Genomic DNA, 22,563 nt, shown 5'->3' with positions numbered 1-22,563 from the left:
ATGTCCCTGGGCCGGCCTGTCTGGGGTCAGCAGACCCCTCTCTGTGATGTTCTTGTTCTCACGGGAACCCACCCACTAGATGATGAGCAGCCCTGTGGACACTAGTCCCTGACCCATTTGGCGTTCCACTCTTGGCAGCAAGTGAGTGCATTGGCATTTGACATTCTTCTTATGCACCCATCTGATTCCCTCATGGGTACACTTGACCTGCACAGATGAGGACAAAGCTTCAGACTGGGGGGGATCAGAATATGACGACCTCGTGGAACCCTGCCAGAAAAACGACCAACTAAGGGACCTGATGACACAAAGCAAAACCACTCCTCTCTTCTCTCCATCCAAAAACAGCGAGAAGAGGAAAAGGGCGGCAGTTCCTCAGAGATAAGGGAGGGGTCGGAACATGGAAATTGTTGGAACAAGAGGTTAAGAAGGACATTGAGAAACCTGTCACCATACTGCTTTTATTTTGTTGTTATAATTGTTACAGGACCACATGTATCCCAATCTGGTCTCAAATTCCCTATGTAGCTGAGGAACTTTGAACCCCTGCTCCTTCTCCCTCCATCTCCCAGGTGTTGGGATTACAGGCATGTGTTGTCACACCCAGTTTTATGCTGGCCCAGGTACTGAACCTTCTGAATGTCTAGCAACTGAACAACGTGCCCAGTCCCCACATCACTCCTTCAGATTGCTTCCCTTCTTACCTGCTGCGTTTGCCATTTTTCTGGACAAACCTTGGTCTGTACGTGCTAAAAAAAGAAAACAGATAATAAACATAGTGGAGTCTAAAACAAAACCAGTCAAACAGGTTCTTCATGCAGCGCTCTCGATCTAAAATATTCAGCAAAGACAACTCAGAGCCTAAGCCTGACTGGAGGAGGGAAGTTCTCTGTCACACTTAGATTATGATGCCGCCTTGTTGGTAGACCTTGGCTACTGAACATTTGTAATCAGTAAACATGAGTTAATTAAATCACAAGCCTAAGAGTATTAAGAAACAATATAATTTTAAACCATTTACAAAAAAATCTAAAGTTTTAGCTTTTGTTGGTGTGTGTGTGTGTGTGTGTGTGTGTGTGTTTGCAGTGCTGAAGATAGACCCCAGGACCTCACACTTGCTAAGCAAGCTCTCTACCACTGGGTTACACCCTCAGCCCCCAAAAGTTCAATTCTAATTTCTGTCTTTTCTGTACTAATTCAGTCTCCGACACCAAAGCGTGAAAGGGAGGGGCTGGGGAGGGGGGGGGGGACGGGGACAATGGGATGGGATGGGGATGACACAACAGGGAGGACTCTTTGAGACATAAACATACTATCATATTTATAAGAATTTTTTTACATTTATTTATTTGGCAGATTTTGTGCCATGACACTCATGCAGAGGTCAGAGGACAACTTTCGGGAGTGGTTTTCTTTCTTTCAGCTTCTGAGTCCTGACCACTGATTTCAGGGCCTCAGGCTAGGTGGCAGGCATCTTTGTCCACTGAGCCATCCCCAACTAAATGCCATTATTTTCACATTCAAATATTACAAGTGACTGGAGTTCTCTGTAGTTCCATTGGAGGAGATAATATGTCTGGTAATTACTGGTTTTGTTCTGTTAAGGGCTTTTGGTTTTGTTTTTGCTTGTTTTAGATAGTTTCACTGTGTAGCTTAAGCTAGCCCCAAACTTAAAATCCATCTGCCTCAGTTTCCTAGTATTGGGCTTATAGGAGTCCCATCACATTCAGCTGTATAAATTATTGTTCTAATTTCCCACAGAAGCAATAAAAAGTGAAGTCATTGCTATAGCTAGACACATTTCCAATATCCCAAGCTCTCTGGCAGAGCCGCCTTGAACATGGTGCTTCTGTTTCCTCTTGGGCCATGATATGTGTTTAATGACTAGCCCATTCTCAGACTGTTTAGAAAACTTGCTGGCTGTTCTCATGGGTTGGTCCAACCCTAGATTCACAGTCAAAGCCATGATAGTCAAGGTTCTTACATGGCAAACATTCTCAGGAGAGAAAATGAACAAGAAAGGCTGTCTTGTGGTGGAATGGGGGATCCTCACATGGTGTCAAGTGGAGGCTGGATGCTCACATCTGTGGCATTATAGGAAGACGTCTCCTGCTACAGTGAGGAAGTTCCTTGCATCTCTGAGACTCTGTAATCTACTTGTAAATCATCATGGAGACATAGGATGTTGGGAAGTATTGGGTCGTGAGACAGAGTGTATTCAACGTCGACGGTGATAAAGGAGTCAGTCCATAAAGAGCCTGAAAGTTGACAGCTCTTCAGGAACCAAAGAACAAAGAAAAACTGGTAGCTCCTGTCTTGTTGTCACAAACGCTCAATTCTCTAAATCCCCCCTGTGTCAGGAGTTTGGCCAAGGCTTCCGACAACAAACGTGTTGGGGCCTGAGAGCAGAGATCCTGGCTCCTAGGAGGGAGAACCGCACTCATTGTCTGGAGTGGAATGGTAGTCGGCTTCTTTTTACCCTGAAAGGAAGAGAGGTTTTTAATCAGTTACATGTGTTTTTCCTCACAGCTCAAAACTTACACAATATTCTGCAAACCTAGAAGCAACCACTGACAGTTTTAGCCTTTCTCAAGATTCTCTTAGAACTTGACAAATTTTAACTCAAAATTTACAGACTCCAGAAGATAAAAAAGCAGGAGCTTTCTTCTTAAGATGAATGTATTAATTGGTTTAGGATTCAGATTGTACTATATTTATAATGAAACATTACTTATCCACCAGCTATCTTAGTTGGTTTTCTAGCAAATAGATGTTGTAGAATATTATTTTAAGGTGTGTTACATTTGTTTATGCTGTGGAACATTTGTTTAATGATGCAAAGATGTGTTGCATTCTTTATGTTGTATTTTTAACTCTGTGAAGCTGTGTTACTTTGTCTGTCTAAAAGACCTGATTGGTCTACTAAAGAGCTGAACAACCAGTAGTTAGGCAGGAGAAAGGATAGGCAGGGCTGACAGGCAGAGAGAATAAATAGGAGAGATTTGGGAGGAAAAGATCAAGAAATGAAAAAGAGGAGGGGAGGAAGACTCCAGGAGCCAGCCACCCAGCTACACAGCAAGTCATGGAGAAAAAAGTAAAGAAAGAAATACAAAAATAGAGAAAGGTAAAAGCCCAGAGGCAAAAGGTAGACTGGATAAGCTAAGAAAAGCTGTCTAGAAACAAGCCAAGCTAAGGCCGGGCATTCATAAGAAAAAATAAGCCTCTGAGTGTGATTTATTTGAGAGCTGGGTGGTAGGCCCCCAAAGGGCCAAGAGAACAAAGAGTAAGAACCAACCAACAACAAATGGATTGGTCCTACAAGTACCTAGTACCACACACGTACAGTATCCCTTGGATTGGTCTCAAGTCCTTGGCTGTCAAGCCTTCTCCAGGTGCCACTGATATTTGCTGTGATCAGCTTGAGTAACTAGTAAATCAGACATAGAAAATGACCTTTCAAGACTATGCCATTAGCTCTGTGACATGGGGCCATTCTGTCTTTTCCATTGCTGTTTCCCACGAGCCAGAATGGAGCTCAAAAAACACACTAGACATTTAGTGCACTTGTAAGGAATGGGTTTGTCGCCTGTGCCATCAAAAGCTCCTTCTTCTCCTGCTTCTCCTTCCCCGTTCCTTATCTCAAGCCCAATTTTCCAAAGGCATCTACTTGTAAACATTTCATGTCTGAGAAGTGAATTTTGAAGGAGGAGGACTTTCTTCTAATTCAGATAGAAGAATGGTTGTGAAAAGTGGGACAATTAACAGATATTTTCTCCATACAGGGGGAAATTGTCCCAGGCCCTCCGGTGATCCCAACATGAGGGTTGAGCAGCTTCTAAATGGAACCAACATGGCAGACACAGTAAACAAAAGTCTTGGGAGCTGCAGCAAGGGGACCACAAGCAGCTCCCTAGAGCCCTTCATGCCTCTTACCTTGAGACCTTCTTCTCCAGATCAGAACGCCAACTCCAGCCAGGACAATGGTGAGGATTATGGTCCCAGAGACCGTGTTCACTACTAGAACGATTTCAGATTCTGTAAGCAAATGAGAAAAACCTCCAAGTTGCTTCTTCTGTCTGCATTAACTGCATCACTGTGATCACCAGGAAGCTCCGCCATCATCTCTTCTCCCTCATCATCTGGTGACAAGTGGACTATGTGCCTACACTATCTTCTATTTATTTACTTATTTAGTCCCAAGTCAGGGTTTCTACGTGTAGTCCTGGCTGCCCTGGAACACTCTCTATAGACCAGGCTGGGCTCGAACTCAGAGATTCACCTGCCTCTGACTCCCAAGACAGAGAGAGCGAGAAAGAGAGAGAATAAAAATAAAAACTTTAATAGTCATTAAAAGAAAAGACTGTCGCTATTGTTCCGCCCACCTGGTGAGGCAGTGACCCATTCTCCCTTCCTGGCAGCGTCACAGCTTCTTATCTCTTTCCTCAGACTTACTCCCCAGACAGTCATCGCCCCCACACTTACCCTGAGGAGTCTCAAAAACCATTTGGAGGCCACAGTGCTCCACATGACAAGAATAAATGTCTTTGCTCTGAGGATTCAGATCAACCGACACCCACGTTTGATAGGTTCCATCCCCACTGGGAAGCACTCCTCCGTGATCCACTTCTTGGGCAATTTCTTCCCCATTTTTCATCCACGTCATAAAAATTTCTGGTGGGTAGAAGCCATGAGCTCTGCAGAAGAGAGTTGTAATCCCCGGAAACGTTTCCTTTCGACTTGTTCTTACCACTGGAGGTTCTAGAGAGAAGCAGCCACAGGAAAGTGAGGTGGGGGATCTTGAGCACTGAACATAGAGTATTCAAACAGAGACATGTTCTCCTGTTAACTTTCTTTGCAGCAAGAAATATCTCAGACTGAGAATGAACCAGAGCCCAGATTCATCAACAGCAAATATGTATTTTGTAGACTTTCTTCTATGGAATAGGCTGGGGAACACATGGAGGTGAACCTCGTTTTGTTTTGGAGGGAAAAAGGGGCAGATAGCTTCAAGTGTTTGGAGAGAGTATCAGAGCTGCCAACTGTGCACCTTTGAAATACCCTTGTGTGACAAGGAAAAGTAAGTCACAACATGTGCAAATGATTGTCTTGATAAGTAATTCACCAAGAGATTGGAGAGTAGAATGCAACAGATCCCTGATCTGTGTTTGGTGACAATAAAAACACACAGCTAACTCCAGGTCCATGGGGCTCTGAACTGCGCTGTACTATCAGATTGGTACTCTGATAGGCGCAATCCGATACAAGCACAGGTCATAGCTCATGTGCCCTCAGAGAAGCTACAGAAGTTAATATCACAGAAGGGCTCTAACAATGACGAGAGAGGGAGGGGACATCATCTCTATGCCCAAAGATGATTGAACTCATAATCTCCCTACCTCAGCCTTCTGAATGTTAGGATTGCAGGTATGTACCACCATGCCCCGTCCAGGGTTATCCATTGGTGAGCTTGCTTCCTCTTTCACCTTCCATATGGTGTTGTCTTAACATTTCCAGCTCGACCTGGTCATGGAGCCGTATCCAAACCAAGCACACTGTCCGGAGGACCTTTTTACCCGTCTGTGAGACTTGCCTCCTTATCTCTGTCTTTATTGCCTTACATTGTGGATACAGGTAAGAGCCTTCATCTCAGACCTACCTCCCTTGTCTTTAACCTGAGGCATGGGGTTTAGTTGTAGGAAAAGTCTTTCCAACATACAAAATAGAATACTGCCAAGAGTATTTAATTAATTAATTAATTTTATTTGCTTGTTTACTTATTTTACTATGCTTGCAAGAAATGAATCTACCTCCCAAGACACAGGTTCTTACCAAAGGCTGAGATACCTCTGTGACTCAAGTTAGGGAATGGGAATCACATACACTTAAGTCAAACTTTCCACATTCTTCCCATACAACCCAGGTTCCTCTTAATTGATCCAGAGTTTTCGAGCCAAGCAGAACCAACAAAATTAGCTAGTGGCCTCTAAACCTCAATTCTTAGTGACTCTGTGTTTTCTTACTATTTGCCCAGGGATGCAAGGACAAGCAGCAGACCAGGAAACTTGGGACAAAAGCTGCTGGTGTGCTTGGAACATAAAATGTCCCTCACAGGCTCATGTGTTGAATCCACGCTTTCTAGATGTTGGTGTTATTTTGCCAGATTCTGGAAATGCTAAGAGGCGGGGTCTAGCTAAAGGAAGTAGGTCCCTGTGGGGAATCCCTGAGGGCTGTATGTGGTGATATTTTGTGCTGGAACAAATAAAGCTTGCCTGAAGATCAGAGAGCGGGGCTAGCCACACTAGTTAGCCATAGAGGCCAAGCAGTGGTGGCACACACCTTTAATTGCAGCACTCAGGAGACAAGACACTGTGAGTTCAAGGCCATTTGGGCTATACAAGATTGAACCAGTCTAAAAGAAACAGAGCTCACACAAAGGTGATCTCAGCACTAGGGAGGTGGAGACAGGAGTGATAGACTGGGCAGAGACTGGAATATAAGGCGGGAGGAGACAGGAGCTCTGAGCATTTAGTCTGAGGACTTGTAGACACAGGATACTCCATTCGGTCTGAGGATTGGCTAGTTGCTCTGCTTCTCTGATCTTTCAGCTTTCACCCCCACCCCCATATCTGACTCTTGGTTTTTATTATTAAGACCACTTAGAATTTGCACTACAGCTGTATCTTGCCTTGGCTCTTCTCCCTTCTGCTTCCTGTCCACTCTGACGTAAACTGCTTTGCCACACCCTTCCCATCAGGATGGACCCAAACCTCTGAAATTGTGAACAACCTTTCCTACTTTTTTAAAAAGTTTTTTTCTACTTTTAAGTTATTTGTCAAACCGATATAGCTATGTGGCAGACATCCTCACATCAGAAAGCAAACTATTTCTCCTTTTCCTATCTGATAAGACTCAGCCTAAAGCATCTTAGTGGTTAAGGGTGGCCAAGACTGGCCAAATCTAGGCTATCAGACATTTCAGTCAGGCAACAGTAATATTTAATATGTGAGTGTCAGGAGCCATTTCCCCACTAACAATCATTACAGGAACCATCACCCTGGGGAGTCTGCAGAATGCCCCTCACCCATTTAGCAGCAATCTCTTAGCGGAACCCGCCTCACATTCCAGCTATCCAGGGAACCAGGTGTGGCGGCCACTTGACTTCCTAGCCTACCTCCTGGCCTACGTGACCTGGAACACGCGGCAAGAATCCAGTTACCCTGCCCCCCATTCCTTACCATATATAAACTGTAACCCGTCCCTAACAAACGGAGGCTTTGACAAAACTGCTTGGCCTCCTTCTTCTGTCTTAGCTCATTCCCTTCCAGGTAGCGCCCCTCCGAGACCCTGGAGTAACCTGATTGCGGGGTGGGTTACAACCCCTAGACTGAGTAGCCCACCCCAACGCAATCCACATGTGAGCAGAGTCAAAAGCTTAGCATGTGTTTTCATCCATATTATTCTCACTAACTTCTTTAAAGTAGGCACTATTACCCTATTTTACTCAAAACTGTGACTTAGCTGGCCTACCTTCTAGAAGCTTCACTTGTTCCTGACAGGAGAGACTCCTCCTGCCAAATAACAGCACGTTTGGGGACATAAATGCACCCCTCTATAACATGGGCTCAGATGAAGCGTTCATCTTAATTCCTCTTCGACCATCACTCAAACAGCGTGCAACAGCCAGGGTCTCTTTGTGGCCCCCGGATGTAGCCTCTGACCCTCTGTGGTCTGTCTAGGCCTTCACACTCTCTCTGGAACTGTTCTGCCCCTAGTTTCCAGCTGGACTGCCTCAAGCAGAGAGCAGCAGCTGAGGAAGTACCGGTCTTACCAGGCTGCAGTCCTGCCTGTGGCCACACCTTTCACCTTAAGGATCCCCTTTCAACAAACCAACTCTTGCTGGGCTCTGCTAGCGACGTCTCCTCTTCCTGCCTCGTACTGGGGCAAAGGTGTTCTCATACTTCATCTCTCCAGAATCTTCACCACCCCTTGTTGGGATCCCCACTAGACCCCTTGTGAAGGATCCCTGGTTGAATCTCCTCAATTAGACCATGTTGACTGTGCCCTTAGTCTTTGCCAAAACTTTGTTGCCCAGTGCAGATCTTTGAAGTTTTCCTGGTGGTCACAGTGATTAGGTAAAGAGGTCACAAATGATCCAACTCAGGCCAGTCACAGTTCTCTTGAGATTTATTTATTTAGGTAACAAGTACTCAGAAACAGTAGCTTGTCTTGCAGAATGGAGAAGCCGTGAAGATGTGACATTTGTGCTGGTCCCTTCATCCCCTGCCTCCACCCTTCCCATGGAGAAAAGCTTTCAAACATGGTTTGGTTTCTTAGGTCTCCATGCCGTTCTGATTCCTGTTTTCTAATAGGATCTGCTCAAGTCTGTTAGAAGCAGATGTGTTAACGGCAGCCATTGAGCATAGCTATGGTAGTTACTCTGCAAGTAGGGAGGAAGCCACCGCAAGGCTCTAATCATTCACCTCCAAAGCCTGCATGTTTAGACACACAGCACATGCTTACAACTGCGGTCCAGACCCATCATCTCCACCCCGGGCTTGTCCCAGCTCTGCAAAGTCCCTCCGGTTAGACATTACTCTTCCAGGAAAGGTCAACAGTGTTTAGGGATTTCCGGAAATATTTGAATCATCCCATCGAACACCAAACATTCTGCGTTCTGTTGAAGTTGACCAAAAGGCTCGTGTATTTACGGCAGGAGACGAGCTGTGTATCCAGAAGAATCGTCCTGTTAATCCCTGAGTTTCTTAGGAAGCCAGTCTTCCTAAGCCCTTCCTCATAGGCCAGCTTTTCACTCTCACTCAGTGAACCCTGCTTCCTAAATAATTTCTAACAACTGGCCCACTCTCAAAAGTTTTCCCAGCCTCTCCCTGGCAGGAGACGGAGGACTTTTTTTTGATAGAGGTGCCCTTGGAGGCACCACATTCTGTCAAGACAAGTGGAACTGCTAAGGCTTGTCAAGATGCTGCTAAAAATACCAACTAATGAGAATTCTCTTAGGGGTTTATAGGTCAGAACAGTCCAACCAAGAGATGGATTTCAGCACAGAGTAAATAGCACCTGCAGAAGAGGAAGTTAGACACAAAGCCAGTTTTTCTAGGGATGTGAGAGCAAGGTTCTCTCTCCTCCTTACCTGTCCTTTCTAGGGTATCTTTTCCGTACTCCAAGAACCTCTTGAGCCAGGCAATGCATTCCTTTTCCAGCCAGTTCTTTTGGTATTGCAACTCATGCAGGTTGGCCTCCCATGTCTGCTTGGTGATTTGAGCTACATTATCTACAGCCACCCAGGAGAGGGTGTCTTTATTGAAGACGATGAAATCTTGTCCATCATATGCATATTGGAGAAACCCTGTGGTGCTGCCATCTTCCAGCAACTCGCAGCCAATCATTCTCTGGTAAGTGTGAAGCCCTGAAACACACACAAGCTGTGGAATCACGGGTGAAAGCAGAGATGGGGGGCTTCTCGGATGATGCAACTGGAGCATGGTCGGAAGCAAGCACTCTTTGCTCCGGAAGACACCACCTCACAGGCCTGTATATTTGGGATCCAGAAGGTTCCTGTTTTGCAGACCCACATACTAACAGACATTGATGGGGTACTTACTGCATGCCAAAGGGTCACGATGATGCCTGCCTTGGGGAATTAGCCTATCTTTGAAATGATTCATTGATAAATCTCCCAGCTATTCTGAGTGCAGTGTAGGAGCAAGAGATACACGCAGGAGCCAGAAATATCTCTGGGACAATTCATATCATACGTTTCTGTGCAGAAATCAGCAAATCAGGAAGCCCAACCATGAGAAAATAAGACCCAAAATGGGCAAATTTAGAATGAGAAGAGAGAAAATTGTTGGATGCCAATGGATAGGAATATGGGGACAAGGGACAAACGATTTTCTTAAAAGGATAGTGTGTAAGAGCCACAGGAAAATGGTGGGCACTGAAACCCAGTCACCTAATTTTCTGGGTTTTGCCAGAGACTACAGAGGGTGTGAGCAATGTGTGCCACGTTGGCCTGAGGCAGCCTGGGGCCTTTCTCCCCAGAAGTAGTCAGTGAGCAAGAGTGTTCATCTGTTGCCATCACACCTGAGTGGTTGTAGTGCTTCTGTAGGCCCTTCAGCTCCTCCTTGAATGTCCGCTGCCAGCTCCTCAGCAGCTGAGTGTACCTGTCCCAGTGATCAGGTGTCAGGTTCTCTGCCATCCATGGAGCCCTTGGCTCCTTCTGCCGGGTGACACTGTCGTATGTAGTGATAGGGTGTGAGTCCACGTACCCAACAGAGATAAACTCAGGGACTCCAGGGCCAGGGTGTGAAACAGCCAGACGAAAATATCTCAGAGAGTGAGTCCCTGAGAAGGAAGCAAAGAGAGTGTGAGAGTCACAGACGACAGGCTATATTAACTGCATTCCACTGACACCCCATACCAGCGTCCTCGCCCCATACTCAATGCATCCATCCCACTATTTTCTCCAACACCATTATCTAATCCCTAGGAATTACAACCTGGAAAAGACTTCAGCCCTGTGGCCAAGGATGAAATTTTACAGGTAACCTCAACTTGTAAGCAATATACAGTGTGATGCTCTGGTCTTGGGTGAAGGCCCAAAGACCATTCACTGGACTGGGGCTAAATGGGTAATGCCTGAAGAAGCCTTCAGAACCTCTGAGGGAGAGAAGACCCTGACAACCCAACTCACTTGCACTACCAATAAAGCCTCTGGGCTGATAACTGAGGGCTCTCAACCTATCCCTTTATCTCTACACACACAGGGCTGCACACCCCTCCTCCCGGATTAGAACAGCCATGGAGAGTCAGGCCTCCTGGGGAAAACACTTTCAAACAGCGCTTTTTTTCTTGCCTTACTGAACCACTCCTCTTATCTCCTTTCTTATTATTTTTCAACTTTTTCTTTTGTCTAAATACCAATATGAGAATTGTGATCATCACTAAGGATTAAAAGTAAATCGAAATGAAATAATCCTCCCCACCGACACTGAACCCCTCAGGTTGTCCAAGAATTTCAGAGCATGGTGGAGACAAAGAAGACAGTCTCAAAGTAGCACGGTGGGGGCTAGCATGTCAGTGTGGGCTCTCGGGGACGTCTTGACAGAGAAGGTGACATCTCAGAGGAGATTTCAGGGTTAACAAGAGGCGACCAATAGGCCAGGGGGAGAGAGGGCAGTGGGAGTTGCTTGCATACATGCTGGCCAAGGACACCACAGCTGTCTCCTCATGCTCCCTGGGATCCGTCTGGTACCTCTACAGGTACAAGTCGTGCCTGGCCCTTAGCTGGGCTTCTAAAATGACACTTCACTATATAGGAATGCCTGCTGACAGGTGTGAAGTTAGTAATTCAGAACAGGGAAAATGAGGAAAAGGCATGTCAGGCCTGTGACAATTTCTGTCTTACCTGAATATGTTGCTCAGAGGATCAAAGATATAACTATTAAGGTTGAGTCATTTGGAAAGACTAATGTTGTCCTACACAAATGTCAATTCCGCACCGATTGCTCTGGCCCCTTCCTTGCTCCAATAATTATGAAATCAGGTTTGGTTCTTCCCTTTCCATGAATCACCCACCATTAGTCACTGAGCAGAAATCTATGATCTAGAATTTGGCCTTTGTCTAGCTGGGCCAATCAAACTGCTTCTCAAGGGGCATTTGCTGCTTACTCGCTTCTGCTAGGCCTGGCTGGAGATCCCATCCAAACGTGCAAGCAGCTCTCACACCAACATGCTGGCTACTTTACTGTCCTGAGTTTTGTCCCTTTAACTTGGCACAGCAGCAGTTGGGCCATTTTGACAAACCTCTAAGGAAAGTTACTGGATTGCAAAGCAATTGAACATGTGTTTTCAGGCATTCATCCATGGAGATTTGGGTTTATGGGATATCTGCCATGGACAAGATACAGGGTAAATTCAGAAAGAGGCAAGTGAACCAGATACCAAACTTCCCTCCAGGAATTAACAGCATAACTGGGAAATGACAAGTGTGCAACACAAACAAACACAAGGATCAAAAGAGGGGCACCGACGCACGCCTTTAATCCCAGCACTGGGAGGCAGAGGCAAGCAGACCTCTGAGTTCTAGGCCAACCTGGTCTACAGAGTGAGTTCCAGCACAGCCAGGGCTACACAGAGAACCCCTATCTCATAAAAAAACAAAACAAAAAAAATCAAACAAACAAAAATAGAAATCTACAAGGATCAGCTTCAATGAGTCTTAAAGGGCAGCAGACACCTCCATCATAACTATTAGAATTGAATTTATTTATTAAGTGAGTACCATGTGTTTGGTACCATACTAATGAGAAACATAGGTTTCATTAATTCCTCACAATAATAAAACAAAACATAACATGGTCTCACGTACCCCAGGCTAGCTTCAAACTTTCTATGTAGTCAAGAATCACCTTGAACTTCTGATTCTCCTGCCTCTATTTCCCAAGTGCTGAGGTCACAGACATGCATCTCCAAATCTGGCTTTATGTGGCACTGGGGAACCTAGGACTTTGCACAAGTTAGGCAAGTATCTGTCTACGGGGCTACCTATCCAGTCCTCCCAATAGTCCTTCAAGGTAGGTCCCTTAGTTCCCATTGCACAGATGAAAAATGCAAAGAGATTAAGTACATTGCTCAAAATTACTAACTTAAGTAAGGACAGCCTTAGAAGCCATGATGAAAGAATCAGGAATCAAAATCTGATCTCATATAGGGAGCTTCTCTACCTATGACTACCCAACCCTGATTAAGAGAGAGGCGCTTTCCCCAGTACAGGATGTAACAGCCTTCTAGACCCTAGAGTATCAGCGCTCTCTCCTGCCCCCTTGTGTCAAACATGCTTCAGGCTCTGATTTTCCCAGTCCCTAAGGTCCACATGCCACTTCTTCCTCTGGTTGGATAATCAAGTCAACAAAGACCTTTTTATTGTTGCCTGTTCAGGAAACCTAATGCCTTAGTAAGGAAAAGATGATCCCTGATAACTACTCTTTGGGATTCCGGGTTTTGTGGGAGCGAGGAGAGAAGTAGATGGTTGTGTTTTTAGCTAAAACAGCCTTTGGACTCTTCTCAAAGCATGTAGCAATGTTGATGGCTCTACATTTAGCTGGAACCATTAGTCCTCTGTCCTAGCAACTGTCTCGTGACAGGATCTTATGATGAGCCCAAAAATGATAAATGTGTCAGTCTGGCTTCTTAGCCGCCATCTTAATTACTTGTCTTGTCCTTCTGGAAAAATATGTGATAGAAACATTAGGGGAACAGGACTTGTTTTGGCTCATGGTATAAAGGGGTACAGTCCATAATGGTGGAAAGACAAGGTGGCTGGGCTCACTCCAGTCTGGGTTTGCCAGATCTTGTGGTATAGTTCCCTCACCTCTCTGAGGGTCAGGAAGCAGAGGACTCAGGCTAGAAGTGTGCCAGACTATAGCCCTTAAGTCCTAACCATAAGGCCCTACACCTGTTATCTTGGCTCTGTGTCCAAAAGGATGCACAGCCTCTCGAGAGATGCCAACAGCTGAGCACCTAGTGCTTAAATATACACGTCTGGAAGTCTATTTCACATTCAAACCACAGCATTCCACCCTGGCCCCAGAGGCTCATGGCCATTTCATAATGCAAGATACATTTTACTACTGCAAAAGCCCCCAAAGTCCTAAGAGTTCCAACACTGATCAAAAAGTCCAAAATCTTGGGGCTGGAGGGATGGCAAAGTAGTTAAGAGCATTTGCTGCTCTTCCTGAGGATCCAAGTTTGGTCTCCAGTGTCCACAAGACAGCTCAAAACTGGAATTGTAGTTCCAGGAGATTCAATGCCCCTTTTTGGCCTCGCATGAGCACAACACACATGTGATACATATACATACACATACATGAAGACAACATTCACTTATAAAATGCAAATAAATACATCTTTTAAGAAAAAATTCAGAAATGCAAATAAATACATCTTTTAAGAATAATCCAAAGTCCAAAAGAATTTTCCCAAGATCAGGCAGTCTTTTAACTGTGAACATCTGTAAAACAAAAAACATATATGCTTTCAAAATATACTGGCACAGAGTAAACATGGCCCTTCCGAAGGGGAGGAACAAAAGTATAGCCGGGGAAAATGGGACCGAAGCAAGGCTAGCCAAGTCAACAAAGTTCATCTGTTGTGTGGTCCAAGCAACCCAATGCCTTAGAAGGCAAATACGGTTGTGATTCCTGGTAGTGAGCCTTGGGGTTTCAGGCATTGTGGGAAGAAGGGACAGAAGTAGTTTTCAGCTCTGTGTCTAGTTCCTCGGGGATTTGGCAATGTCATCTGTGTTCCTGTGGGTTTGGGGAGTCCAACCTACACAGCTCTGCTCCCGGCAGTCTACCTTGCCCAGAGTGCTTACAGTTTTTTCTTCAGCAGATGTAGGATTGTGGGCAGTCCTACAGCATCTTGGGATCTTCATTGCATCCTAGGCTTCACCCTCACTGATCCATGCAGAGTCTACTCAGGAGCTCCATGCAGGAATCCTACTCTTCTACACGATGCCTTCCCTCAGTGGTTTTCTAGACCTCGGTACAAGCCTCTTTAACCTGATAACCAGTGTATTGTGCATGCTTGCAAAGCCAGCACCATGCAGCTGCTGCTGTTAAGTTCTGCCGCCAGCTTGAGATGTCTGTCTTCAACATAGCTCCGGGGGCTTCTGAGCACCTGCATAGCTGACCCTGAGAAACCACTCCCCCAAGTGGTCCCCTTTGGATGGGTTAGGTGGAGTCTTTGCTGAGTGAGATCTTGCCTTCAAGAAATCTTACCATTTCTATTGGCCTCATACAGAATGTGAGATTTTCCTTTAATTGTACTAATATCTTTATTAATTATCCCAGCTCTTTCCACAGTTGCTTTGACGACGACTGAACTCAGGTTCCTTTCCTTATCAAACTACACACTTTTGAAACATTTCTTTTCTAGTTTCTGCTGCCTATCACTGTACTGTGGCTAAAAGCATGGGACAGTAACTGCTATTGTCTGCTGCTGCGCTGGCTAGAAATTTGCTTCACCAAACAAATTGGTATGTTACTTTTTAATTCAGCATCAGTTTGACTTTCAGGACACAGGAAGAACATAGATTCTTTGTCAGAATATAACACAAATGTCCTCTAGTTCAATTCCTGAAAAAAAAAAATCCTTGCTGCCATTTGAAACTCATTCCTTGTCTCTCAGATGAGGGAATATTCCTTTATCGCAACATCCGGTCTGCCACACTCCTGCCAGAATATCCCACGAGGCTCTGTTTACAGCATTCTAAGGTTGTGCTAGCCTACAGCTCCAAACCTTTTCATGTCACTTTTCCACATCACTTCCAAAATCCTGCAAATTGTACAGCCAGGTTTCCCATCACAATGACCCCCACCTCTGGAGCCCATATTCTGTACACATTACTTTTCTCGTTGCTGTGACACGATACTTGATTTGACAGAAACAGCTTAGAGCAGGAAGGATTTATTTGTATAACGGGTAAAGGGGACAGAGTACATTAAAGTGGAGGAGGCATGGAAGCTGGGATTATCTTGGTTAGGGAGGGAGGACCTTGCAGAACACAGTCAGGAAATATTGGGCTTGGGATAGAAGCAGGGTCAACCAATGACTCAACTTTTGCCCCCACAGCCTTAAGCCTGCAAGCTAAGCCCCATGCCCTAAAGCTCTACAATACCCTGACAGTGCCACCATCTTGAGAGCAAGCGTTCAAACACATACGCCTGTGAGGAACACCCATGGAAGCCATAGCAGCTACTCTGCAATGGATACTTGTCTTAGGGTCTTTACTGCTTTGATGAAACACCACGACCTAAAAGCAAACTGGGGAGGAAAGGGTTTATTTGGCTTACACATCAGCACTGCTGCTCACACTGAAGGAAGGCAGGATAGGAGCTCAAACACGGCTGGACCTTGGAGGCAGCGGATGCAGAGGCCATGGAGGAGTGCTGCTTCCTGGCTTGCTCCCATGGCTTGCTCAGTTCACCCTTCTTATAGAATCCAGGACCACCTGCCCTGAAATGGCGCCACCCACCATGGGCTGGGTCATCCCTGTACGATAACTAAATGGGAAAATGCCTTACAGCTGGATCTCATGGAGACACTTCCTCCGCTGAGGCTCCTTCCTCTCTGATGACTCTAGCTTGTGTCGAGTTGGCACACAAAACCAGCCAGTACACTACCCTTTCAAAGGTTACCAAGATCTCATTTCGTGTATTAATCTCTTCTGAATTTTTAGTGAACATAGTCCGAGGTGCTAGGGGTACAATAAGAATAAGTCCAAGTCCTAGTTCTCTGAGATAATTACTAGAAGAAACATTCCCAATCAACAAATATATAATATGAGGCCGAGTGGTAATAAACTGTATATAGAAAACTAAAGCAGAGAAAGGAGATGGTGTGGAGAGGACCAATGTGTTAAAGAGACCAGAAAAGGCTTCTATGATCAGATAATATTGACCAGAGTTAAGTCTTTAGTGAAGGAGGAGTCCATGGGAAAAGACCTTTCCAGACAGCTAAGCCCGAATCCTTGAGGGTGCATACTTTACATATTGGAGGAACGGCAATGTGGTGATATTTGTTTGTGCTTTAGCGCATAAAGCTTTCCTGAAGATCAGAGTGTGGAGCTAGCCACACGAGTTAGCCATAGGGGTCAGCAGTGGTAGCACACACCTTTAATCCCAACACTCGGGAGACAGAGGCAGATGGATCTCTGTGAGTTCAGGGCCACCCTGAGCTACATGAGATTGAATCAGTCTAAAAGAGAAACAGAGCCAAACCATGGTAGCTCACACCTTCAATCCCAGGGAGGTGGAGTCAGGAAGTGTTATGACTGGGCAGAGAGAGGAATACGAGGCTTTGAACCAGAGATCCGCCTGCCTCTGTCTCAGAAATATTGGAATTAAAGACCTATGCCACCACCGCCTGGGTTATTAATGTTTTATTTGAGACAGGGCCTCTTTGTATAGCCCTGGCTGTCCTGGAACTTGCTCTGGAAACCAGGCTGGCCTCGAACTCAGAGATCTGCCTCCTGAGTACTGGGATTAAAGGCATGCACCTTACAAATCTTAGTCTTTAAATGATTCATTGAAGTTGTAATAAAATGTGATTTGATACACATACTCTTTAAAAAGTATTGTTTTTAAAAAAGATTTTTCTCTAATATAAACTTAGATGTCAGAAATAATGCCTTTTGTCATCTGTCTCAATTTAAGCTTTAGAAAATCAAAGCATTTAAAGAGTTATATGTTTGATCTTTAATCTAGACCTCCTCCCTCCAATTTTCAGCAATCCTCTGAAGTGAGAGGATTGTGGTCAAGCACGAATAGACAGCTGTTCTGCCTAGTTAAAAGAAAAATCTATAAATTAGTTGAGTTTTTCAGATTTAGATATATTCAATGTCACCTATGAAGAAGAGAACCTTAAGGAAGTGAAATACTGCCTTGGAGAAATTTCTTCTGCATGGACCTGGGCAAGAGCTCCATGGAAACAGACTGAAGTCTAATAAAGGTCTCAGCAAATGTCCATATTTTCTCCTGTTAATTCTTTGAACTCAAGATTTCTGAACAGATAGTCTACAAATGTTGACTTCTAACGCTAGCACTACTGACTTGTCTGTGATCGTCCTTGTCTCTGAAGCATTGCTCATAAAGTAGATTGATGTAATGAGCTAACACACCTATTAAATTATTAATAACGTCAAGAGACTAACTGTGCTGGCCAGTAGTGGCAAACACATTTAATCCCAGCACTCGGGAGGCAGAGGCAGGCGGATCTCTGTGAGTCCGAGGCCAGCCTGGTCTACATAGTGAGTTCCCGGACAGTCAGAGATACACAGAGAAACCCCGTCTCGAAAAAATAAAACACCACCACCACCACCAACAACAAAAAGAACCTAACTGTGCTTATATCAAGATGAAGCACACATACTATATACAGTTAGGCAGCGGACTTCTCATGCACGATGCCCCCAGTGTGATCACAGCGGCACACCTCACCAGCTCAGTTTCACACCCGCTGAAATGAAGGGCAAGAAAACCTGGAAAAGCACAAAACACTCATTTTTACATAAATTCTGCAACTACGGTAGATCAGTTTCAAACTTATTATCATTGTCCAAGCTCACTGTCACTCCAACAGGTGGTTTCAATGCTTAGGAATGCGACTTTGAAACACGAGGTCTTTCAGGAAGCATTTAAGTGCCTGCTGGGAATAGATAGAGTCACAGAAACAAAGGGGAAATGGAGCTGCCTCTTCCTGCCTTTAAGGGGAGCAGCTCAGGGAAGATTCTGGGGAAAGAGAGTTAGAGACCTGTGAACAGGAGCTATGAGAGGAAGGAGCAGGGGCGATCACTTGTGGGCTATGCAGCTTAAGAAGCGACACGCTGGGAGTAATATGGGAATTATCTTAACACTTCCGGGAGTTATGTCTTGAGCATTCGGGGTTTCTCTTCCCCATATCCTCCATCCATCTACAGTGTAAAAGTATCTGTTTATGGGTAACACTGGGCACAAATATTAAGTAGACCTTAAGCCATTTTCCATAAATCCAAAATCCCTTCCCTGTCCTTGTCCTCAAAGCACATTTAGCGAGCGTCACCAGCAGGAAATAGCCTTCACCAGATAGGTGCCATGGAGAGACAGTAATGAAGCAACTATAAAAAAACACTTTCACCCCTAAGATCGAAGGGAAATGAACAGCAAATAAGAGTTACTGAAACCCAGAAAGCTGTGAAGAAGAGGGGTTTTCAGAGAAAGGAAAACAAAACAATGTACATTGTAGAGAGCTATAGCTACAGCCAGAGACTCAGAAAGACGGGAAGGGACCAGCTAGGCACACCCCATCCCTCTTTCCTGTGCACTGGTCTCTCTTCTGTAGTGCCTCCTACCAGGTGAACCAACCCAGAAACTAATCTGCAAAAAGACTGCTCTGTAAGCAACAGAGCAGCAAGGCCCTAAGGAGTCAGCCAAAAGGCAAACAGGGAAGCACGGAGCAACAGCCTTGCTTATATTTTCCCACAGATTATCCAACTACTCATAAATCTAGTGGTATCACAGAAAAGGCCTGGACTGAAGACGAAAGATCTGTGTTCTGACTGCTATGTGAGCGCTACTAATCTCGCTCTCTCCCCTTCTCCTCTTTTCTTTCTTTTTTTTGTTTCTTTCCTTCCCTTCCTTTCTTCTTCCTTCCTTCCTTCCTCCTTCCTTCTTTTTTCCTTCCTTCCTTCCTCCCTCCCTCCCTTCCTTCCTTCCCTCTTCCCTCCCTCCCTCCCTCCTTCCTTCCTTCCTACCCTCTTCCCTCCCTCCCTCCCTCCCTCCTTCCTTCCTTCCTTCCTTCCTTCCTTCCTTCCTTCCTTCCTTCCTTTCTTCCTTCCTCTCCAGTAGCTAGTCGCTGCAAGTATGCATCACCATATCCAGCTGTTCTATTCCCCAAATCACCTGGCACATTTGTGAATTAATACACAGATGATCTGAAAGATTTCCTTCCTAGTGGGTGCATCAGTCAGCAGCTTAGGTGGTCTGGTCTGAGTTCTGGAATTCTCCTATGAACCTTCAGAAGCACCAACACCATCTAGAAAGCAGTTGCTTAGGGCAGAGAAGAGGAGCCTTCTGTCACATAAGGACTCTCATGTGTTTGTGGCAACACAAGGCTTCTGCTTCCCTAGAGACACAAGATCTTTAAACTATGAAGAACTCAAGGATTTTGTTTGTTTTTGTTTTTTATTTTAATTTTATTTATTTTTATGCACATTATTGTTTTGCTTGCATGTATGTCTGTTTGAGGGTGTTGGATCTCCTGGAGCTGGTATCATATGCACTTGTGAGCTGCCATGTGCTCTTAACCACTGAACCATCTCTTCTGCCCCAGAACTTTTTTTTTTTTTGGTTTTGTTTTTGTTTGTTGGTTTTTGTTTCTTGAGACAAGGTTTCTCTGTAACTTTGGAGCCTGTCCTGGAACTAGCTCTCCACCAGCCTCTGCCTCCTGGGATTAAAGACATGTGTGTCACCATCGCCCAGCTTTTCTCTTTCTTTCTTTCTTTCTTTCTTTCTTTCTTTCTTTCTTTCTTTCTTTCTTTCTTTCTTTCTTTCTTTTTTTCTTTCTCTCTCTCTCTCTCTCTTCCTCTCTTTCTTTCCTTTCTCTTTCTGTCTGTCTCTCTTTATTTTTTAATCAATGAATATTTTCTACACCCAGTAAACAAGCTCAGAATCTGCTTTGTTTTTCTTAGATCTTCTCTTACAGGTAGACCTTGGAGTGGAGGAGGAAAGCCATCTATTGACCTGGATAATGGACCCACTGGACTGTTTGACATCCCTGGAACTCCCACCACAGTCCAATGAGATTCACTGTTAGAAAAGAAGAGAAACAAGGAAAAGCAAGGGCATAGCAGAAAAATAAGGAGACATCTCTCAGAGGGAAAGTGAGGAAGTTACAGAGTTTTCTAGAAAAGCTTGCACACACACAATACACTCACATACACATATACACCCACACACTCACATATACACACTAACACACACACTCTGGGCAACAGGTCAGCTGCTCCATTTCCCTTCAAGTCTTAGGTGTAGTAGGCCTGCAGATTTGCCCCTGGCCTTTCTGTAGTTTGCACAAGTTTAGGAATTAGCCATTATGGGTTAGCTCTGGATTTGGGAGTACAGAGCACTTGGGATACTTACGGGCATGGCTGTGCTGCACCCAGGGTACTGTGAGGAGAAGGAAGAGGAGCATCATTAACCCCAAGTAACATCCTTTTCTTTCCAGATTCTTTTACTCCAAGTGATTACAGGCCCCTGGTGAATCTTTTGAGAACCTGTACTCTACCGCTCACCCGGAAATTTGGTAATTGAGCAATTCAAAAGGCCTTCTCCAATAAGAACAGGGAAAGATACCTGGTATCATCAGTTGCTAGGTAAGATAGAGACCTACAAAATGAAAGCAATAAAATTTAACCCCTTGTTGGTCCCAGACACTGCTTGCTCCAATCCATCAGCTTCTTTCCACCCAGTTTCCAACTGTTGCACAATTACTTGTAAGGCATAGGGAAGCAAAGATTAATAACTCAGATTATTGCCTTTGGTTCTTTCTTAGAGTTTAGATTTTTTAAACCAAAGGACAAAGAACATGACGCCTGGTTTCCCGGATTTGGAACTCCTTGCTTGGTCTGATTTCCCCCATCCACCTGTCTCATACAGCCCTGTAATTTTTACTTACATCTGTCTTTCCTCTACTTTTTCACCTAGAACAACAGGCCCCAAACATGAGGTTGAAGCAGGAAAACAGCAATCTCCAAGAACAAACTGTAGTCACACTGCCGTCAGAAGCACGCGGCAGGTTAGGAGACAGCAGCTGAACTTGTTCAGGGCAACAGAGCTAGACAGGAAAGAGGAAGTGCGACAGAATGGCCAGAAGAATGGAGGCAAGGCAGCAAGCAGGCAGGCTTTGGCTCTGGTCCAGGCTGTGGACCTGGGTTTGATCCCAGCTCTCTCACTTGGGGCAGAACCTCAAATTACACCAAGGCTGGGCCTCTTTCACTTCAGAAGGAATCTGGCGTGTCTTCCACAGAACTGTTGAAAGACTAGGTGAGGTTCTGTTTATCACGCATATGAGGGGAGTAGAATCAAACATCCTGGTTTTCTGCAGTGATGAGTTGAGTGACGGCCTAGCCCCATAGCTCAGAACCTGTGCATACAACAGCCTGTAATGTGGCAAAAAATATGCACCACCACTGCCTGGCTTAGTCACCTAATTTTTGCTTTTTAAAAAATAGGACATTTTTAGCTGTCTTCCTTTTCCCACCATAGGGAGTCTTGTGGATGCAATTGAATTAAAGACATCAAGGAGGAGAGATGAACCTGGGTTATCTAGTAGACACAGTCTAATCGCGAGTTTTGTTGTTGCTGTTTTTAACATGATTTTTTTATTGATTCTCGGGGAATTTCATATCATGCACCCCAATGTTGCTCACTTCTCAGTTCCTTCATATTTTATATCTGTCCCTCATCCCTACAGCATGGCCCCCCAGGACCTCTAGAGAGAATGCATGCATCAATATTTGATATTTTTTAGCCCATAAGACCTATCTTCAGAACTTTGGCCTCCTGAATTATAGGAGAGAAAATTTATACTGTTTTTAGCAACCTAATTTTTTCTTTGTTTGTTTCGTTTTTATTTTTCAAGATAGGTTTGCTCTGTGTAGCTCTTGCTGTCCTGGAACTTGCTCTGTAGACCAGCCTGGCCTCAAACTAACAGAGATCCACCTGCTTCTGCCTCCTGAGTGCTGGGACCAAAAGTGTGTGCCAGCACTCTCTGGCTTAGTCACCTAATTTTTGCTTTTTAATAAAATAGGACACTTTTAGCTATGTTGTAAGGAGGTCACTGGTTTGTTTCCGGCTGCTCAGCCCCGAAATAATCACACAGAAACTATATTATTTAAATCATTGCTTGGCCCTTAGCTTTAACTTCTCATTGGCTAACTATTATATATTAATTTAACCCATTTTTATTAATCTGTGTATCACCACGTGGCTGTGGCTTACCAGCTAA

General features: G+C 44.8%; 1 protein-coding gene across 2 annotated transcripts; it reads right to left on the bottom strand.

The window, feature by feature from the left end:
- Positions 1–1,498: 1,498 nt before the first annotated feature.
- On the bottom strand, positions 1,499–21,367 carry LOC126497240 (major histocompatibility complex class I-related gene protein). 2 transcript variants are annotated; one of them, XM_050135158.1, is made up of 7 exons: positions 21,232–21,367; positions 20,697–20,723; positions 10,102–10,362; positions 9,149–9,424; positions 4,483–4,758; positions 3,934–4,035; positions 1,499–2,480 (listed from the first exon to the last, which is right to left on the bottom strand). In XM_050135158.1, the coding sequence occupies exons 3-7, from the start codon at positions 10,214–10,216 to the stop codon at positions 2,476–2,478; spliced, it is 774 nt and encodes a 257-aa protein (XP_049991115.1). In that variant the 5' UTR covers positions 10,217–10,362; positions 20,697–20,723; positions 21,232–21,367; the 3' UTR covers positions 1,499–2,475. The 2 variants fall into 2 exon arrangements, with proteins under 2 accessions (XP_049991115.1, XP_049991114.1); XM_050135157.1 differs by lacking the exon at positions 21,232–21,367 and having other exon boundaries at positions 20,697–21,128.
- Between the last annotated feature and the right edge of the window lie 1,196 nt (positions 21,368–22,563).

This window comes from Alexandromys fortis, unplaced genomic scaffold (assembly GCF_014885135.2).
Source record: "Alexandromys fortis isolate MF-2015 unplaced genomic scaffold, M_Fortis_MF-2015_v1.1 scaffold_21, whole genome shotgun sequence".
Lineage (NCBI taxonomy): Eukaryota > Metazoa > Chordata > Mammalia > Rodentia > Cricetidae > Alexandromys > Alexandromys fortis.
The sequence above is the reverse complement of the archived record's forward strand: the minus strand, read 5'-3'. Positions and strand labels throughout refer to the sequence as shown.